Source organism: Leuciscus leuciscus (assembly GCF_965113295.1).
Source record: "Leuciscus leuciscus genome assembly, chromosome: 19".
In the NCBI taxonomy this organism is placed as follows: Eukaryota; Metazoa; Chordata; class Actinopteri; order Cypriniformes; family Leuciscidae; genus Leuciscus; species Leuciscus leuciscus.
This window is the reverse complement of record NC_138743.1, coordinates 29636012-29655086: the sequence shown is the minus strand read 5'-3', so window position 1 is coordinate 29655086 and position 19075 is coordinate 29636012. Positions and strand designations below refer to the sequence as shown.

Sequence of the window (19075 nt, the reverse complement as noted above, 5' to 3'; positions counted from 1 at the left end):
CAGCCCTCAACTGATGTTGATGTTGTCATGTTGTGTTTTGGCCTGATGCTCCACCCTCCACCTATCTACCAATCACAAAGTCAGTAGTGTTTCGGCATCCGGGTTGCCAGCTCTGCTCTAGTTACCACAGCTGCAGCAACAAACGTGTCGGATAAAAAATGCCAGACTATCTGGCAACCTCGAGTCAGGGGGGAGGGGGAGGGGTTACACCACTCTACAGTAATTTGAAAGTGATTGCAGTACCAGTTTTGGCCACAATCTTACCAGTGTTCCTTTAATAACACTGTTCAATGTAATATTTAGCAAATCTAAAAATATATATAGCATTTTCTGTAGATTATAATGTTGTGATGTCTAAATTCACATTCAAAAAGATTGATTGTAGTTTTATTTTTTTATAAATTTAGATAAAATAGTAAAGAATTTGAATATTGGAAATTTATCAGTCCTTGGCCATAACATGAACATTAATATCAGTATCGGTCCGAATTTTAATATCAGTGCATCATTATATAAATCATCCCTTGTTGTATAAATCAGTATACAACATGCTTTTTTGTATAAAGTAAGCAATCAAGCAAAGCTCATGGAAAGGAGACAAAACTTAATTGAATTCAAATTACTGATAACGGAAATGCATAAATGCAGCAAATGACTCCCTCTCCAAAATTCAAAGCATATCAATAGAAATGTACACTATAGAAAGTGGACAGTCAAATCATACTCTCTCAGAGTGCCCAGATTCCAAACAAGCCTATTAGCCTTATCTGACTTTATCATAAATCGCACCATGTTTGTTCATTTGGCCAGATGAGAACAGGTCCCCGACTGAGCCTGGTTTTGCCCAAGGTTTTTTTTCCTCTCTTTTCGGTCACCTGATGGAGTTTGGGTTCCTTACCACTCTCGCCTTTGGCTTGCTTAGTTCGGGACAGTAATATTATTGATTTGACCGCACTGAACTGAGCTGAATGATGACATCACTGTTTTCTCCAGAGCTGCTTTATAGCTAGATTGAACTCATTTCATAATTGATGAACTTTACTCTTTTAACTGAATCAACACTGAACTGACTTAAGCTGAATAATAAAACTGTTGTCCCTTTAGAGCAGAGCTTTTTTCCTCATTAATTATTACTTTCCTGTTTATTACTGTAAAGCTACTTTGAAACAATCTGCATCGTATGACGCGTGACTTGGCTTGACTTGTAACGAGGAGTTAAATAAACAATAAAAACTTGAAAGCATATAGTAAATCTACTAATAGAACCAAACAGGGCATTGATATTGAGCTCATTATCAATCACAGTCAGTGGTAATAATGGACAAGAAAGCACAAGACTGATGAGGTAAACAGACAGGTAGAGGAGGTTACCTTAATCAGGTTGCTCAGGGCCAAATAGCATGCAGCTAGCTGGCAGACGCGATGCACAAAGCTCTTCCCAGCACCCTGACCATCCCAGAGCCCGTGTGCTCGCCTTCTCAGCCCTGCCAGTTCAGACTCTCTGGAGCTCATCTCCTCCAGCAACGTCTGAGGGGGTGCAATCAGGGGTCAAAAGGCAAGCAGGGGTTACAGGAGAATAAAGATGAACGGTCATGCAATGAAAGACCACACTAAAAACAAACATGAGCTTTTGGACACATCCAATGAGATGGACAGGCCACATTCTCCAAACCCCAAAACAACTTTTACTAAACACCTTTAATACAGCAGGGCACAAAAGACCACCACAAGCAAATTTCTTGCTTCTTTTCTTTAGATGGAAAAAGAAAACTGACTGTGAAATTGTCAGTTAGGCAGACACAGTTCATGATAATAGAGTCTATCATGTTGGGTGCACTCTGGGGATAAAGGGATTAAGAGGGAAAGTGGGTAAAAGCAGGGAAGGGGAGATGGGAGGGGATGGATAATCACTCAGAGGACCTCTACACACTGTACAGATACACTGTTGGAAATGTAATTGCCAACGGAGCAGACAAAAGCACCCCAGCAGGCGACAAAGCAATACAAAAATAGAGATGAAAGATCTCGTGATAAGGCAAAAATAGAAATGTTTATCTTTTCAACCTCATATTATTATGAGGTTGTATATTGAGGTTTTGTTCTTTGAGTGCATTTGTAGAGTGAAAAATTAATTGCATGTCAGCCTAATCCTCAAAAGTGGCTAAAAGCTCGACTCAGCAGAACCATCGTTGACAGACAGGGTTTATTTCGTTATCTCCAGCAGATTCTGTTTTACTCATTTAATTGAGCTTAAGTACTGCAAAATACACTGACACAGTTAGCTGATTTCATCTGATCATTTAATTACATGTTCAAGTAGCTAGTAGTGTTAAAAAGACATGAAAAGAAGAAAAATGTATTTTTTATTCTGTCCAAATGTTTAATGCATAATCTATTGATCATAAATCAAATGTTCTCCTGTCGATGAATTACATTACACGGATTTCCAAGGTACAGTAAGTGAGGACTGGAATCTCAATAGTAGTGATTGAAGTAATTTGGGTAGAGCAAAGCTCTAATGAATTCAATATGACTAACTGGGTGTACCTGAAGTTTGGAGAGCTCTAGTCTCTTGGCAGGTAGGTCATGGAGGCGAGCGCTGCTCTCCTGTACACTGATCTCTGTCCTGTTCAGCCAGTCTTGCAGAGGCTCCACACTTGCCTCAAAGTCCTGCATCTGAGACTGCAAGACCTGAGAGCACATTTTCACATCACACATGTACCTCAGGCTGTATGTGGTTTTTACTTATATCAAATAAAATAAAACAGTAATATGCAAAGATATTTTTATTAAAAAAGCTTGCACACATGGATACAGTGTTAAACAATATGTAAACAGGATAATATTAAAATTAAATTAAATCGTAATATACAAAGATATTTTTATTAGAAAAGCTTGCACACATGGATGCAGTGTTAAACACTATGTAAACAAGATTTTATATATATATATATATATATATATATATATATATATATATATATATATATATATATATAAACAATAAATAAATAAATAAAATAGTAATGTGCAAAGATGCTTTTATTAAAAAAGCTTGTGTCACACATGGATGGATACAGTGTTAAACACTAGTGATGTAGTACTTTTTATGTAAAGTCAATAGAATATTAAAATAACTTTAAATACATTAAATAAAATAGTAATAAATGAATAAAAAAAATCACTCATCTCTACCTGCAAGGCCATCTCTCTTCGTTTTAAGCTGTCCACCAGGTTCTTCCAGTCATCTTTGGCTACGTTTGCTTTGGTCCTGATGGCCTCCACTCTGTCGGCAGCCATCACGCTACTAAGCTGCTCTCCATACGTCAGGACAGCACTAAGTCTGGCCTGGCCCTGGTCCTTGTCACTCATGAACTCCTGTGGTGCAGAATGAGCAAGACGTCAGCCACACAGACACAAGTGGACTATCACAGAGCAGAGGGCAGCAAGTGCAATGAGTCACGTCCAGACATTGACAGGCACCCAGCAGGGATCTCCCACCATCTGTGAGGCGTGCACGTCCCTTCTTTTTGCTGTCTTTCTCCACTCAAACGGTACAGATGCAATTATGTATGACCCAAAGCATGTCTGCCTCTGTGTTGGTGGTTCAGGGCAGTAAGCCATGCGGAAACATTGTTCCACATTTGAAATATATTTGATGGTAAATAAAAAATGAGCATCTTTCTATTCTCAGTAACCCTGCACCACTTCTTTCTTCATATCTCTTCCTTTTTATTGTAGATAAGCTATGCTACATCTAGTCCTACACAGAATCTGTGCATCTGATCTTTGCCTTGTTCTCTGCTGATTGTGGGGAAAAATCTGCTGTATTCTGTGGAATGAATTTATGTATGTGACAAATGTTAAACAGAGCCTGAACTTGTTTCGCTTCAAGACCCAGATTTTTTATTGGACATCAAGCGGCGACCCAATACAATGCCAAAATTAGCATACAAAATTTAATTTTAATGGTTTCATGCTCTCACTAGATAAAAATGTCCTGCACAAACCACACAGTGGTCAACACAAACCATGTTCACCATTTGCAAGTGAACGTATTTAAAGTAATCGAGTCTGTCATGTAACCTGTCCATGTTTGCATCTGCCTAATATGACTAGCTGTGAAAGATTAATTTGAGGCACAATGGAATGAGAAGTCTTTGATGTCCATAACAAAAGATACAATATACATTCAATATACAAGTTCTGATTGATTAACCACATTCTTTACAATAACCTCTTTTATGTTCAACAGAAGAAAAAAACTAAGGTTTGGAACAACATGAAGGTGAGTAAATGTTTTGGTGAACTATCCCTTTTAAAGGCTGACAACCTGTTTATTTGGTAACATAACTACTGTATGCATAGTTATATGGTTAATTACATTTTATTATTTGCTTTATTTTTTCCTCAGGTAAAAAACAGGCAATCAGAACAGACCTGCGACACATTTTTGGGTCAGAACTGAGCAGTTGAGAACCACTGGCAATAACACTATTATTTGAAAGACAGAAATAGAAAGCCAAAATATTTGAACACACAAGGGGCGGGAAATTTGAGATATTTGAAATAACATTTTATGAGTGATGTTCGAATTCAGCAAAAATCTCTGCACATTTTCATCCACATCAAGCTATGTCTCTTTCATCACAGCTATACATCATTACTGTGCATTTTCTAAGGGTGTCACGATTTCGATTTTAAATCGAAATCGATCGAAAATAATGCTCAATCTCGATTATCGAATCAAAAAATGGAATCGTCGATGCTGCCACGCCCCCATGTCACGGCAGCTCGGCTTGCCTGTAATAGGTAAAACTCCTTTTCTCGAGAATATTGAAGCCTTTATTTTAAAACACATTGCAGCTGCACAGCGAGAGCATCATATCTCGTCTGAGCGAGCTGATTGTCTGTGCTGCGGCAACTGCACGAACCTATGGCAAGTTAGCAGTGGCGTATGGTCCAATGGGAGCGCATGGTGCCCTGCCAACCTCGAGCGCGCCAATTTGGACGCGGCTGGAGAGTGTAATTCACAAAAAACTCGCCAAAGGATTTTAGGTTTAAATCGACTGAAGCGAAGTACCTGATATGAGCGAAATAGCACGGCAAGGCAAAGCAGTACTCGTTCCCTTATCTCTAAGGGAACCGAGGTTACGCAAGTAACCAAGTAGCCTACGTTCCCTTACGAGAACGTTCTCTCGTACTGCGTTGCAAACGCTGTGGGAACCCAATTTAAAACGCCGTGCTATTCGCCTGTGACTGCTCTGAGGAGTCCAGGGAGCCCCGGGACTATAATAGCCAGGTAATAGGTTATATTGTTTAAGTTTCCAATTGACTGAAGATATAAGTTATTGTTACATTATGTTGTTAATAAACGTTTTAAATTTGACAATGTAGTGTGTGGTATTGCGAACAAAGGTCAGATATTATTATATTGCATAAAAGTCTTAAAATGGCATAGCTTGTGCTTTCAAATTTTTTTTTTAAATCGAGAATCGAATCGAACCGTGACTTTAGAATCGAAAATGTAATCGAATCAAGGATTTGGAGAATCGTGACACCCTTAGCATTTTCCCTGTGCTCTCACAGGTTTTCTGCTGTGCTAATTGAAGTCATAAATAGCCCAGTCTGGCACATTCTTGGCTAAATGGTGGCCTCATAAACTGGCCCATGGGACATGAGAATGGGCCATCACTTTATCAAATCCTGGCTACTCTTACATGACAGGGATAGAGACAACCTGCTGTGGCCTGGCTATGGCTATGTTCCAAGAATCCTGAATTTTGTCCATTTAGGATGAGCCCTCCTGGACACAACCATTCCACTCACCTGGATCTGCTGGAGGGCGACAGAGGCGTCCTGGATACTATGAGGGGAGTCAAAGCATTTTGCGGTGGAGATGTTGGCATTGACCATCCACTGCCGGAAGTCATGCAGAGAAGAACGGAAGCGTTGTTCCAGCAGTTTTTCCTTATTCTGACATTCCCGGGAGGCTCGCAGGCTCAGACTAGAGAGACAGATGCACAGAGGTATTAGAAAAGGAGAAGGTAAAAAAAAGGGGGGGATGGGGGTTAAAATGTGTGAGCATGGGGGGGGGGGGGGGGGGGTGATAGCGCAAGGTGAGCAGACATCTGTTTCAATGACAGGCTCTCTCAGAGGGAGAGTTTGGGAATCAGGAAGTGAAAACGCAGCAGAACCAGCACACACAAGAATGCAGTGGCATATCTGCACAGCACACAGGTACACACTTACACACACGAACGCAGACGGGGATAAAGTGGACAGTGGAGAGAAGATAAGCATGTTTTTTTGCTGCTATACCTGAAAAGCATGCTAACGAGGCAAAGCCTGCTGTCATGACAGGTGCTCTCAGCTGAAACGCTCACTTTAGATGCAGCGCTATGAGGTGCAATATATCACAACCCTTCATTCAGCTCAGTGCACTGAATTTATATGTGTTAATGTATTCCATCAATTAAATACAACATATGTGAAAGTACAAACCTACAAAACAATTAAATATTGCTTTCTTTCTTTCTTTCTTATTTATTTATAATTTATAAAGCCGACTGAATTCATGTCTTTACATTTTCAAAAAACTATTCTTTTTTATTAATTTATTCTTTTATTTAGTCATTTATCTATTATTTTATAACACTATTCTTGCATTTATTTTCAATGTTATTTTTTCATAAATTATTTAAAAATATACTTTTAAAAATAATATTTAAATGTTTTTTTTGCTGTTAAACACACCGTTTTTACAACGTTCAAAATCTTTAAGGTCAATAAATAAATAAAAGCATTAGATGAAAGTTTACAAAATTTAGAGCTGAATTGTTTTATTTTTTGTATTAATTTATTCTATTTATTAATCGATGTACTCATTTATAACACTTTTTATTACACTTTTTTTAATAAATTATTAAATGAAATAAATATTAAACCATAATGAAATATAAACAAACAAACAAATAAATAGTTATACTTTATTAATTTGTAAAAAATTATTATATTATGTATACATTACTCTATAATATAATTATAATATTTATAATATAATTTTCTTACATATATTTACGGGAAGCTCTGTAAGAAACATCCACCTTCTACTTGTCTACAACGGCTAAACAAACTTTTAGGGAATGGACTGCTAAACAAAACCAGGCGGTGACCATTTAACCTCATGCATGTGTGCTACAGCACTCACCTGTTGTGTAGCTTGATGAGAGCACTGACTCTGTCAGTCTGCGGACCCAGATCACTGGAAAACCCACACAGCTCATTGAGCTGCGCCTTCAGCTTCTCCTCCATAACTTCAGCTGTCTGAAGCCCCTCCAGAACACCCTGATGGACACACACACACACAGCAGGGGTGAGTGTCAATGCACAGGCCACCCTTGACACCTAAATCTCATTTATCGGCTTGATGCTTCTTCATGCACAGTTGCGCGCACACACATTTGAGCATTAACACAGCTCTATTCAACTCCAACACAAGACTTCTTACAAAAGCATTTCTGTTCTTCAGCGAGTCCAGGAAGCCTTCCCACTTCTCCGAACATGCCTGAGATTGTACAGAGCCGAAGTGGTGCCTCTTTCTCAGTGCTTCCACCCTCCCCCTGACCCTCTCTTTAAAAACAAGAGGGAAATGCTTCCCTGACTTCCCCCTATAGAACACTTCCTCCTGTAATCTCTCTCCTCCTCTTCCTTCTCTCACTCCTCCCTGTCTTCCACTTCACAGGCCGTGGTTCTCCCTCTCTTTCACACTCTTCGGCGGCTCTCGTTCACTCCTCCCCGCCTTTGACATGTTCTCTCGTTTGCTTTCCCACTCTTTCTCTTTCCCTCCCTTTCACATTCTCCCCGCCTCCTCTCCTCTCTCCCTCTCCCTCTCCCACTCCCGGTGGGAGTCAGCTGTCAGATGTTGAGGAGCTGGAGCCGTGCAAACGAGCGTGTAACACAAACAAGTCTGGACACCGGAAACACCAGATGAGAGAAAGTAAAATAGAAAGAAGGAAATATTGAGGGACTTGAGGAAAAAAGGAAGAAATAAAGGAGGGAAAATCTGCAATCCTTTTTCAATTATCTGAGCAGCAAGCGGTAGATGAAAGTATAAACAACCTCAGCAGCAGGAAAACATATTACGCCTCACTGTTTATGAGAAAGAGCCAGACAGAGAGAAAGCAAGGCAAACAAGAAAGGGAAGGAAAAAGAAAGATGCTCTACAACAGGAGGGTCCGCAGGGGGTCATGGAAAAGTTTAGAGAAAAACAGGGTAAAAATGTACAAAGGAATATAGAAGTATAATAAGTATTTTTAATCAAACCAATAAATGGGTAAATAAATAAAATAAATAAATAATACATCTAACAGTAATTTACTATAATAAATTGAATAAAATACAATAAACTATATATATGCCTTTTAAATTTTAGGAGGGGGGTCCCTAACACAAGGATAATCATATCCGGGTCTAAAAGATTATAAACCCCTGCTCTAGACTACATACATATCATTTCTGGATTTAACCTTGTAAATGAGTTTGTTGCTTTAAGAACGATAAAATTCTTCACCAAACTGTGTTGACTTTCCAAACAGTACGTGTCTGTGTGAGAGCTTACATGTACACTGTAATTAAGTAGCATTTACCTTATACACTCCCCCTTCCCTCTTCATCTCTCACCTCTACTCAATTAGCCTACCTTGGCGACCGTCCATCCATCCACCGCCGCAGCTCCGCTATTCCTCCGCTCGGCGCTGTTCAGTCCTTCGCTCCACTCCTTCAGCTGGCCCTCCAGCTTCTCCATTTCTTCCTCCAACTGCACTGTCAGCCGTGTCTGCTCCTGCTCGGCCCCTGTCGCCGCGGCTACGGCCGTCTCGAGAGCGTCGCGAGCTCGTAGCGAAGCTCCCTCCCACTGGTGCAGCGCTCGAGCCAGTGCCGCCACCTCTCCATCCATCAGCTCGCAGCCAGCCGCCGCTGTGTGCCTTCCGGCTCTCTCCGCGCTCAGCCGCACGCGCCGCAGCCGCTCGCGCCCCTCGCACGCGCCGCGCTCCAGCAGCTCCTGAAGGAGGGAGGGAGAGAGAGAGAGTGAGAAGGAGAGAGGGAGGGTAAAGTTGCTACGGAAACTGCGGCATCAGTGGCTGCTTGTTATCCAAGTACTGCCGCCGCTTGTGATTCTCACGACGGTGAAACTGACTGACTGAAAAAAACTCACATCGGATCAGTTCCTCGCGCCTCCTTTTTCATCAATATAAATTATCATAATTTTCATACATATCCACTTTTAATTTTCCTACATGCAATTAGAAATTCATTCATTCATTCCACAATGACAATTATCTAATGTAAAATAAATTGTAATTGTGCAATTAAATGTTTTATTAATAAAGTATTATTAATAAATAAACCTAAATGTTAAATAAAATGAAAAAAAAAAAAGAAAAAAAAAAGAAAATAGTGCAGAGAAAATTGCAAAAAAAAAAAAAAAGAAAAGTGTAATATTAATTAAGCAAGTCATTAAAAAATATAAAGAATAAAGTATCATATAATAATTTATTCATTCATTAGAAAATCTATTTTAGTTATCAATCACACAAAAATATTTTAATAGATTAATAAAAAAAACCTGGAAAGTTAAGATATATTTATTTCAGGTATATATAAGAGCTTTTCATGCAAAGTTATGCTTGTTCTAAAAAAAACTATTATGTTCAGTGAACAGATTTTAATGCGATTAAAAAAGGTATGATCCCTGATAAATAAACTACAGCTTCAAAGGTAAATGGATGGAAGAATTTATTTGAATATAATTTATTTAAAGTGCTGCTGTGTAGTCTTATTATCCTTTATCCCATCTACCACTCACTCATTCTCTCCGACTGGAATTGATTATCCAGGGAGAGATGTGCAAACAGCATAGAAATTTCCCACCAATTTTCGCCCATTCTCCCCCTTTCTTAACGCCTCTTATTGCTCTCTCAGTGCCTCTGGTACTTTTCTCTCATTTTCTTTCTCATCAAACACAAACCCCATGTTATGAAGATTTTCTTTCTCATCAAACACACAGACAAAGTGTTATGGAGATAAGCAGACGGGATAATGAGCTAATCAGCACAGAAATATTGCAGATCCATAAAAATAGTCAAATCTAAGCACCTGCATCCATTGATTTGTAGTCCTGTGAGAGCATGTAGTCCAGAAACACTGACCTTGGAAAGAAAGCTTCTCTTCCCCCACTCACATAAATGTTTTACTTTTTGTTGTTGTATTCCCCCTCATCTGAAAGTCATTTTAGATAAAAGTTTTTGCTAACTGATTTCAATTCAAATTAAATTGAAATATTGATTTAAATTGAAATTGTAAATTGTGTACGTGTATACTACTGTTGTATTCTGTGCCACGCTATGTTGACTGGCAGGTGTTGCAGTATAATTTCCCTCATGGGGTTAATAAAAATACTTATCTATTTATACACCCACACTTTTCATAATCATATGTGCAGATGAAATGCAATTATGCATTCATATAATCAGTGTCTCAATTTGACGTGCAATCTCACACCATCTCATCTGCTTTAAAGAAAGGATATTTGTTCTTTTCATTTCACACCATTTACAATGAAAGATGATATTTGTAAATGAGAAAAAAAAAAATGCAGGTTCTCTCTATCATTTTCCACAGAGGCTGTCAAGAAATCCTTAGAGAGAAAACAAGCTTGATTACAGGAAATGGTACATCTAATTAATGGGTAAAAGCTTTAATGAATTATGAAACTGAATAAAATATATTTAAATTGCATGCTTATTTTAGACAGATGAGGACATACTGTAATTGAAAATGAGCAATTGACACGAAATAATATTGAAAAAAATGACATGTTCTGTAGTATCATATGCTATACTACATTTTTCTGTTTTAAAGATAAAGGTTAAAAAAAAGTCTCACTAATTTAGTATTTCTTGAGTAAGGCAATATCTTTATTTTCTTACCCGGACTTCAGTCAACTTCCGACTTAAGGTGTAAGAGTCACCAGATGGGTCAGAGCATTGCTGAAGTTCCTCCCCTACCACCATTAGCCAATCGGTGAGCTCCCTGATTGTTTCCATGTACTTCTTATGCTCGATTACAACGTCCTCTGACAGTCTGACTCTCTCCTAAATAAGATAAAATATAAATAGCATTTAAATTTTAATATGAACACTCTCGTTCACTATTACACTACAACTATCCACTAGACTGGACACTGACAATACTTCACCTCTGCTGCAGCTTTGACATCCTCAAAATGTGCCCTAAGGAGAACCATTTCTTCCTCCTCAAAGACGGGGTCACCAGTGCGTTTGTAAAGTTCGGTCGCACTCTCCTCCAGATAGCACAGAGCTCCCTGGTGGTCCTCCACATCTGATGACAGCAAGCGCAGTCTCTCCAATTGCTTTCGTTTCTCCCTGAGTCCAAGCTGGGGCTCAAGAGGACCCTTAACCTCCAGCCCTACTCCCTCCAGCCACCTCTGCAGCTGTGCACGAGACTCCACAAACAAATCCCACTGATTAACGGTCCACTCTAATCGGCTAAAACACAAAGCACAGATAAGAGGCAGATATAATTTCGATTTTTTTATTTTACTTTTTTGTATACAGCAGATGAGTATATAGACAGATAGATATAGAGCAGATGAGTATATAAACTAAGAGATATAGAGCAGATGAGTATATAGACAGATATACACAGTATAGAGTAGGTGAGTATATAGACAGACAGATAGATAGATAGATAATAGCTGGATAATAACTTGGTTGCCATAGTGATGATGAGTTTAATTGAATAAAAGCCCATGAGGCTACCACCTGCAGTCAAGCACACTTGCCAATTAAAAAACAAACCACTATGCTCCCACTCTTATCTCTCTTGACCCAAAATACTTTAATGGTCCCGGTAATTATATTCCTATTGATGTGTCCATTGTCGTAGTTAATTTTTATTCAAAGCCAACTATTAATTGACCTAAATTTCTGCAATGATAGTCATTTATAAGTTAAGCTTTCATTGCCAGGTCACCTGTGGCAGCTCATGGCTCTCAAGAGCAGTGCCGCCCATGCGTCCTCAGCTTCCTGATGCTTAGAGCAAATAACTCTTTGTTCCACTTCTCCACTGCTCTTGATGACCAGCTCTGCTTTCCCAGCTGCCATGTTGAGCTTTACCTCGCCCTCTCCCTTCATAAGCAGGATATCCTGGATAAGAGGAAACACACACAAGTTCCAGCTACTGCACAGATACAGAATAGCCATTCTAAAAATATTATTTCCCCCTAAACAGTATTAGGGAAATGTCAGTAGAAAGTTAAATAGATGAGAGGGTGAAAATAGCCACCAAAAAAAGAGGATTACGAGTGGCAGAAAATACAGTTTGTAATTTTACAATACATAACAATAAAATACAAAATTATAATAAATTATTAAATAATAAATAATTAGATAATAAAATACTAATTATATTTTGTATGAAAAAAAGAGCACATGAATCTCTGTTTGTCTCTTCTTCAAAGATCACTTTTCTAAAGCACGAAATGTGCAGATTGTTGTTCTCTATGATTTTTCAACATGTACCTGTGCTTGCTCAAGTTTATCTTCCACCTCCTTTTTACTCCCCTCCGTGTTCTCTAGTTTCTCCAACTTTCCCTCGACATCCTTCAGCCAGATTTCCACTGCTATCAGCGCCTCCTCGAACGCCTGGTACTCCTGTAGTCTGCGGAGTCGACTTCTGGCCCCTTGAAGCAAAGCCTCGTGGTTTGAGAGCAACTCTGCGGCCACACTTCTCCCTGATCTAGATCCTCTCTCTGTTATAGTGAGAGAGGACTGACACAGACGTTCAAGAGATGCCCTGTGACAGAAAACATACAGCTAGCTTACATTTCATCATGACTTACATTGTGAACATTCTCACATGCTGTTACACATGGTACCTCATAAACACAGAGACAGACTGTCCATATGTACCTCCTCATCAGCAGCTCTCTGTGGATTTCCTCCACTCTTCTCAGCTCTTCTGAGCAGTCGGGGGCTGCAGACTGACTCTCACCCCACAGAGGAACATCTGTCTTCAGTCTCACCTCCAGATGTCGCAGCCAGTCGCTCAGCTCCACCAAATGCGTTTCAAACCTTAATCAGATCAAATGCACAAAATTTACCCTAAAATCTGACACACTGGATTGAATTTCCATTCACAGTACAGTACATTGATGGTTAAATAGGTCATTGTCTTACTATAACAATTCTACAATAAAATACTACATTGTAAGCTACGGTACTGTGATAGAGGAAACACAAAATTGTAAATTGTAAACATCCTGTTGATTTTATGTTAAAGGATCATTCTTACTATGCAGTATATTTTCATGTTCCCATTGTATGTCTTAATACAGTATATTGCCTAATACAATCATTTTTAAACAGGGAATTCTCAACCAAACTTCCAATAAGTTTTAAAATTATTTAAATTGAGTTATATACTAACATAATCTTAATTTAAAAGCACACTAAACATAAAGATGTACAACATTAAACTGACATCATGTTATTGAGTTCATTACAACAGAAGTACCAGAGGTACATTTCAACTTAGATAGAATACGATTGAATATCGTCTTGGACAAAGGGGGATCTTGGAGTCAAAAAGGTTAAGAACCATTGATCTAAAAAAGATTTAAAAGATGGAAATCATATTTGTTAGTTCTCAACACAATATCATAATTAAGTGAACATGGGGGAATTTATAATTATTTCACTAGTCTGATTTGAGCAGGTGTTACAATTTCTTACCATTTGCACAGGTGGTACACACTCCTAAAATGAACAACTGATTGGTTATTTATTAATAAATATTGCAGGTGTTTCTTTTTTCCCCATTTACCATTTCTTTGTGAAATTTCGCAGATGAAAGTACCGGTAAGTGGGATTGGATGTGACAATACAATAATGATACAGGAATAATGATGATAAAATAAACTATTCTTTCAGCTAGCAAACAAACCAGTCCTAAATAACTGCTTTCCGATCATAATTGGATAATATTGAAGTAGCGTTATACAAAACTGGATATGTAATGTGGATCTTCATCAGTTCTGCATTGTTGCCAATTTACAAATCTCCGCCCACACAGAGGTCATTGTCGAAAGAAGAGGCTTGCTATTGACAAATGCAAATGTGTGTATTAAAGTTCACCAAACTTGAACTCAACACAATTCACACAGGGAAACCGGAAATACTTCATCGTGACAATTCCCATTGAAATTTCGATGAGTAACAGTACATGTGACCGCACCTTTTTTGTCCATCCTCTAAGGCTCCATCCTGTTGGACAGTCTGTTTTTTTCCATTGTCTTGCCATTTTGTAAATGATCAAGTTATGAATAAAATTTTGTTAGTGCCTGAGCTTAGATGGTAGACTTGAAAGCACTACTTACCCGTTTAATAGGGCGGCACTTTCTTCCAGGGACCGCATGCGCTGTCTGCACTCCATAACAAATGCATCCAAAGCATACTGACAAGAGTCCAGTTGCTCCTGTATGCCCCCAGTCCCACCTTTAGTGAGATGCAACAGGAGTCTCTCTCCATCCTCACAAACCTGGGCCAAGCGCTCCTCACCATCCATGACTTCCTCTACTGCAGTCTAATAATGAGGGGATAAATGAATCGTATTACACGAGGGACACAATGAGCCACTGTTATTAATAATGTTAAATGGCTCTTAAACCCAAATTTCAAATCAAGAATAATCCCCTATTAGATTGAGGTCTGAAATGCTTCTTTATTGTTTTACTACTGATTAGTAGGAGCCTTATTGCTTTGCTCTGGTGCAATGTTTCATTACATGGCTGAGTCATTTGATGCATGACGCTACCTTGAGTTTTTGTTGCTTGGATGAAATAGTGACGGCATCTCCTGTTTGCTCAAAGCAGTCCTCAATTCCAGCCCTCAACTCAGAGAGCCAACAGTGAAAAGCATGTGCTTTCTCTAGTAGAAGGAAAGACAGAGAGAGAATGACAGTCCATAAGAAGAAATGTACGTGAGCTGTTGCTGCATGCGGCCAGATGGACCGTGTAGGAGTGTATGGAACAGCTCTCTGTTGTCTTAGTAACCAGCCTCAACCAATTCCACCGGGATCTGTCATAATGTCAGTGGGAGAGGTAGCATCTGAGGCACAGGTGTGTGGCAGTCACGCTTTTAGGGAGTGCCGTGCAGAATCATTTCAAACATAAATAAATAAAATATCTATTACCAACTATTCATGAGCCACTTGAATGGTAAGTGGCTTTAATATTCCATCTATAGTATTAGTTTTGCTCATAACTGACACCTACACTTCTGTTCAAAAGTTAGGGGTCAATAAATGTTTTGTTTTTTTTAAAGAAAGAAATGAATACTTTTATTCAGCAAGGACACATTAAAGTTACTTTTATATTGTTCAAAAAAATTCAATTCAATTCAATTTCAATTAAATGCTGTTCTTTTGAATTTTCTATTCATTAACGAAACCTGAATTTCACAAAAATACTAAGCACCGCAACTGGTTTCAACATTTATAATAATAAATAAATATTATATAATATAATAATTCGCATATTAGAATGATTTCTGAAGGATCATGTGACACTGAAGACTGGAGTAATGATGCGAAAATTCAGCTTTCACATCACAGGAATAAATTGCATTTTATAACATATAAATGTTATATATAAATAAATATACAGTTATTTTTTATTACAGTTTTACTGTGCTTTTGATCAAATAGACGCAGCCTTGGTGAGCATAAGATACTTCTTTCAAAAATATATATAAAAAAATCTCACTGAACTCAAACTTTTGAAAGACAGTATATATTTTTGTATTAATTAATTAATTTAAATTCACTCACCATTGAAGCGCTGCAGTAAAGCATCCTGAAGTGACCCTAGGATCTGGCTGCGGCGTTGTGTCACTTCCTCATTCCTCTTGACCAGGTTGGAGACAGCATCACCCAACAGGGTCAGGTGCTGAGTTGGGTACGCTCTACACAGTGCCCTGAGAGACTCACTTGCAACGTCCAAACTCACCTCCAACTGTCTCTGTGACTTCTCAACCTCCTAAACGAACAGGGTGGAATATACAGGGTATTTAGTTTTTAATTGAATGTTAAATGGTAATAAAGACCCCCATATGAAATGAACTTGGTTGGATACATTTCCATCCAAATTTTCATCACAGTATTTGGCTTGTGGATTGTGTACCAGATTGCACATGATTAGACTACATTTATTCTTATTTAGCCTACTTTGCAGAATCCTACCGCTATATTTAAGTCATATTCAGTCAATTCACTAACCTTGATTTTAACAAAATTCTCTGGGTCAGAGGATGTTGAAAACTCTGATAGTGAGTCCTCAGAGGTCTTCAGCTGCTCTGAAATCTGGGAAATTAGATCTTGAAGCTGCTGCCTCTGGGAGTTGAAGTCTTTATACATGCCTCTCGTCTGTTCGTACACCTCTGAAGCATGGGAAATCTGCTTTCTCAGATCTGCAGCCATCACCTCAAAAGGCCAAAAACAAATTCTAGATTTACCAGTCACCGTGACTAGCGGTATGTTTTTATTCTCTTTACATATTTGACGTAACATCACTTATCACAACAAATGTCACAGCTACTGCTGATGATTACCTGAAGTTCAGTGTGTGTGTGCTGGGTTTTCATCAGTTCCTGTAGCTCTGTCATCTTCTCTTGCAAGGTCTTCAGTTCGTCCTCTTTATTGTCCAACTCCAGCTGTACAAACAAAGAAATGAAGGGAATTACATATTTTGGTAAATTATCATGTTTCCTTTATAAGGTTAGATTTGGCTCGGCTAAACGGATCTCACCTTGAACTCAGAGAGGCGCTCCTCCATGTCATGAGTGGAGAGGAGACTGGCAGCTCCCTCACTGAGCTCACAGACAGAGACAGCACTCCAACACTCTATGTCATTGGCCATTTTATTAATGCCATTCCACAGCTCAAGAGAGCGAGTGTACCGACTGATGTCTGCATCCATACTCTCAGAGATCTGCACAATAATGAACACTGGCCATAAGTGCATTGGGACAAAGCATAATATGGTGTGCATAATATGGTGTGAATAATAAGAAGACCACAGTTGAAAGAGCAGACGCATCCCTTATTCTGACGGTGTAATGACTGCATCTCATACTTCTATATCACCATCCTGACGATGTATGTACAGAATTTTGTTTTTACTTAGTTCACATACTACTTTGTTTATCTATGCTTGTTCATTTCAGTGCTTTATTTATTTGTTTTTTTTGTTGGTTTTTATCAATACCTCCTTTTATTTGAATTGTTTCTTTTGTCTTTTCCCACCCTGAATGAGTCATAACAATTATGAATAAATCATAAATAAAAAAAGACAAAAATACAATAATTATATGATAACCAAGAAATGGTCAATATTATACATGTGTATTTGTTAAAAAAAATTAAGGAAAATACAACACAGGAAAAATATCAAAAAGTTGCAATAAATAAATAAATACATAAAGATTTGAACTCATTTCCATATCACATTCTGACATAAAACCAGTTCTCCTTGTAACATCGTCATTTGTAGGAACAATCATTCTTAATGATTAATTCCAGTTCACAAATGATCATGTTTACATGCTTTACAATAGGAGATGCTTCCTCTTGTTAGATAAATCCCTGCTCAATTTATTTCATAAAGTGTTTGGGACTAAACCGAACATGCAAAATAAATGACGCCTAAGACATCTAATCAAAAGCATTAAATGCACTCACATCCAGCCAACGATCAACAATGGCATCCATCTCAGTTGTGACATTTTCACTCTGAATGCTTTCATCTGGAAGCTTCTTTAACACACCGGTGAGGCGTTTGCCTGAACAAATGAGCTTATTCAGGTCCTCCTTAGTGGTCGCCAGTTCTGGCCTCACTGCTTCCAGCTGCGCAAACAGAGATAACAATATTACATGTGTGCTTGTTATCATAAATGTAATCTGATGTTTAAAATGTGGCACACACTGAGGCACTAACCCGTGACAGAGCTCTACGGATGTCCTCAGGGTTATGTGGGTCCGACTGGGCCACAGTGATGGCATGAGCTCTCTCTATGACTGAGCTGATCCTGGTTCTCAGGGTCTGGTATTCCCTACAGAGCTCCACCAGGTTTGCACAAAGGTCATGGCTTTATGGGGACAAACACGAGCAGCCAAGTCTTAGATTTTAGGCTTAAAGTGAGTGACATCAATAGTATCAATAGAAATATGCAAACACACACTACAGTCATGGCAATTGCTCAAAACACTCTCCCCTTTCTTCGGTTTCTTTAATCCAAAGCATAATCTATTTAGAGATTCACCCACATATCCATCAAACAGCGCACACAAAATAAACCACATTTAAATTGCATTTAAACATGGCAACAGTCGCAACCTGTCAAAACATCCATCCATCAACCCACTGGCCCAGTCCAGCCTCTCCCTCCCATAAGTCATCCATATCAAGTTCAATTTGACAAACCATTCATCTATCCAAACACACACCAAGTTCCAATGAAAACTAAGTGTACAGTCTAAGACTTGGGAACCGTAGCAATATACTCACTCCTCCACAATAATCCCCCTAATCCTCTCCCAGGTGGAGTGGACCACGGCTACGTCCCGTTTGACTTCCCCTGCCAGCTCAGAGTCTATGTGGGCCAGTTGTTCTCCTTTTTCTCCCAACCACAGCTGACTGTGCTGTAGGGCCTGTAGCTCTTCTTCCAACTGCTTCAGCAACCACAACCTGACAAACACATCGGAAATTATTAAAACAACAGCATAGCACAAAATATGGGCTTGCCATCATTACAGTAAAATTACAAAACTCACACATTAGTCCAAAGTAAACAACACCTCAATATCAGGTCCGCCTTTTTTTGGCACGTAAAACATACACAACTATCATACCAAAATAACCACAGCACAGTGTTAACATTTATAATACGTCACATCAGACAGGCCTCTAAAGACAGTAATGGTAAATAAAACACAAGTG

The 19075-nt window shown here is 38.7% G+C and overlaps 1 protein-coding gene across 2 annotated transcripts in view; it reads right to left on the bottom strand.

The window, feature by feature from the left end:
• Positions 1-19075, bottom strand: part of syne1a (spectrin repeat containing, nuclear envelope 1a) — a 128531-nt gene that overhangs the window by 71442 nt on the left and 38014 nt on the right. For both annotated transcript variants that reach the window (XM_082147623.1, XM_082147624.1), the window contains 20 exons: positions 18644-18823; positions 18074-18224; positions 17818-17982; positions 16886-17068; positions 16689-16790; positions 16357-16560; positions 15910-16117; positions 14896-15008; positions 14459-14664; positions 12993-13154; positions 12603-12876; positions 12055-12227; positions 11258-11567; positions 10989-11153; positions 8702-9061; positions 7211-7347; positions 5830-6007; positions 3196-3378; positions 2548-2691; positions 1372-1527 (listed from right to left, as the gene is read on the bottom strand). In XM_082147623.1, coding sequence (XP_082003749.1) covers positions 1372-1527; positions 2548-2691; positions 3196-3378; positions 5830-6007; positions 7211-7347; positions 8702-9061; positions 10989-11153; positions 11258-11567; positions 12055-12227; positions 12603-12876; positions 12993-13154; positions 14459-14664; positions 14896-15008; positions 15910-16117; positions 16357-16560; positions 16689-16790; positions 16886-17068; positions 17818-17982; positions 18074-18224; positions 18644-18823 — 3754 coding nt within the window. The remainder of the gene's footprint in view (positions 1-1371; positions 1528-2547; positions 2692-3195; positions 3379-5829; positions 6008-7210; positions 7348-8701; positions 9062-10988; positions 11154-11257; positions 11568-12054; positions 12228-12602; positions 12877-12992; positions 13155-14458; positions 14665-14895; positions 15009-15909; positions 16118-16356; positions 16561-16688; positions 16791-16885; positions 17069-17817; positions 17983-18073; positions 18225-18643; positions 18824-19075) is intronic.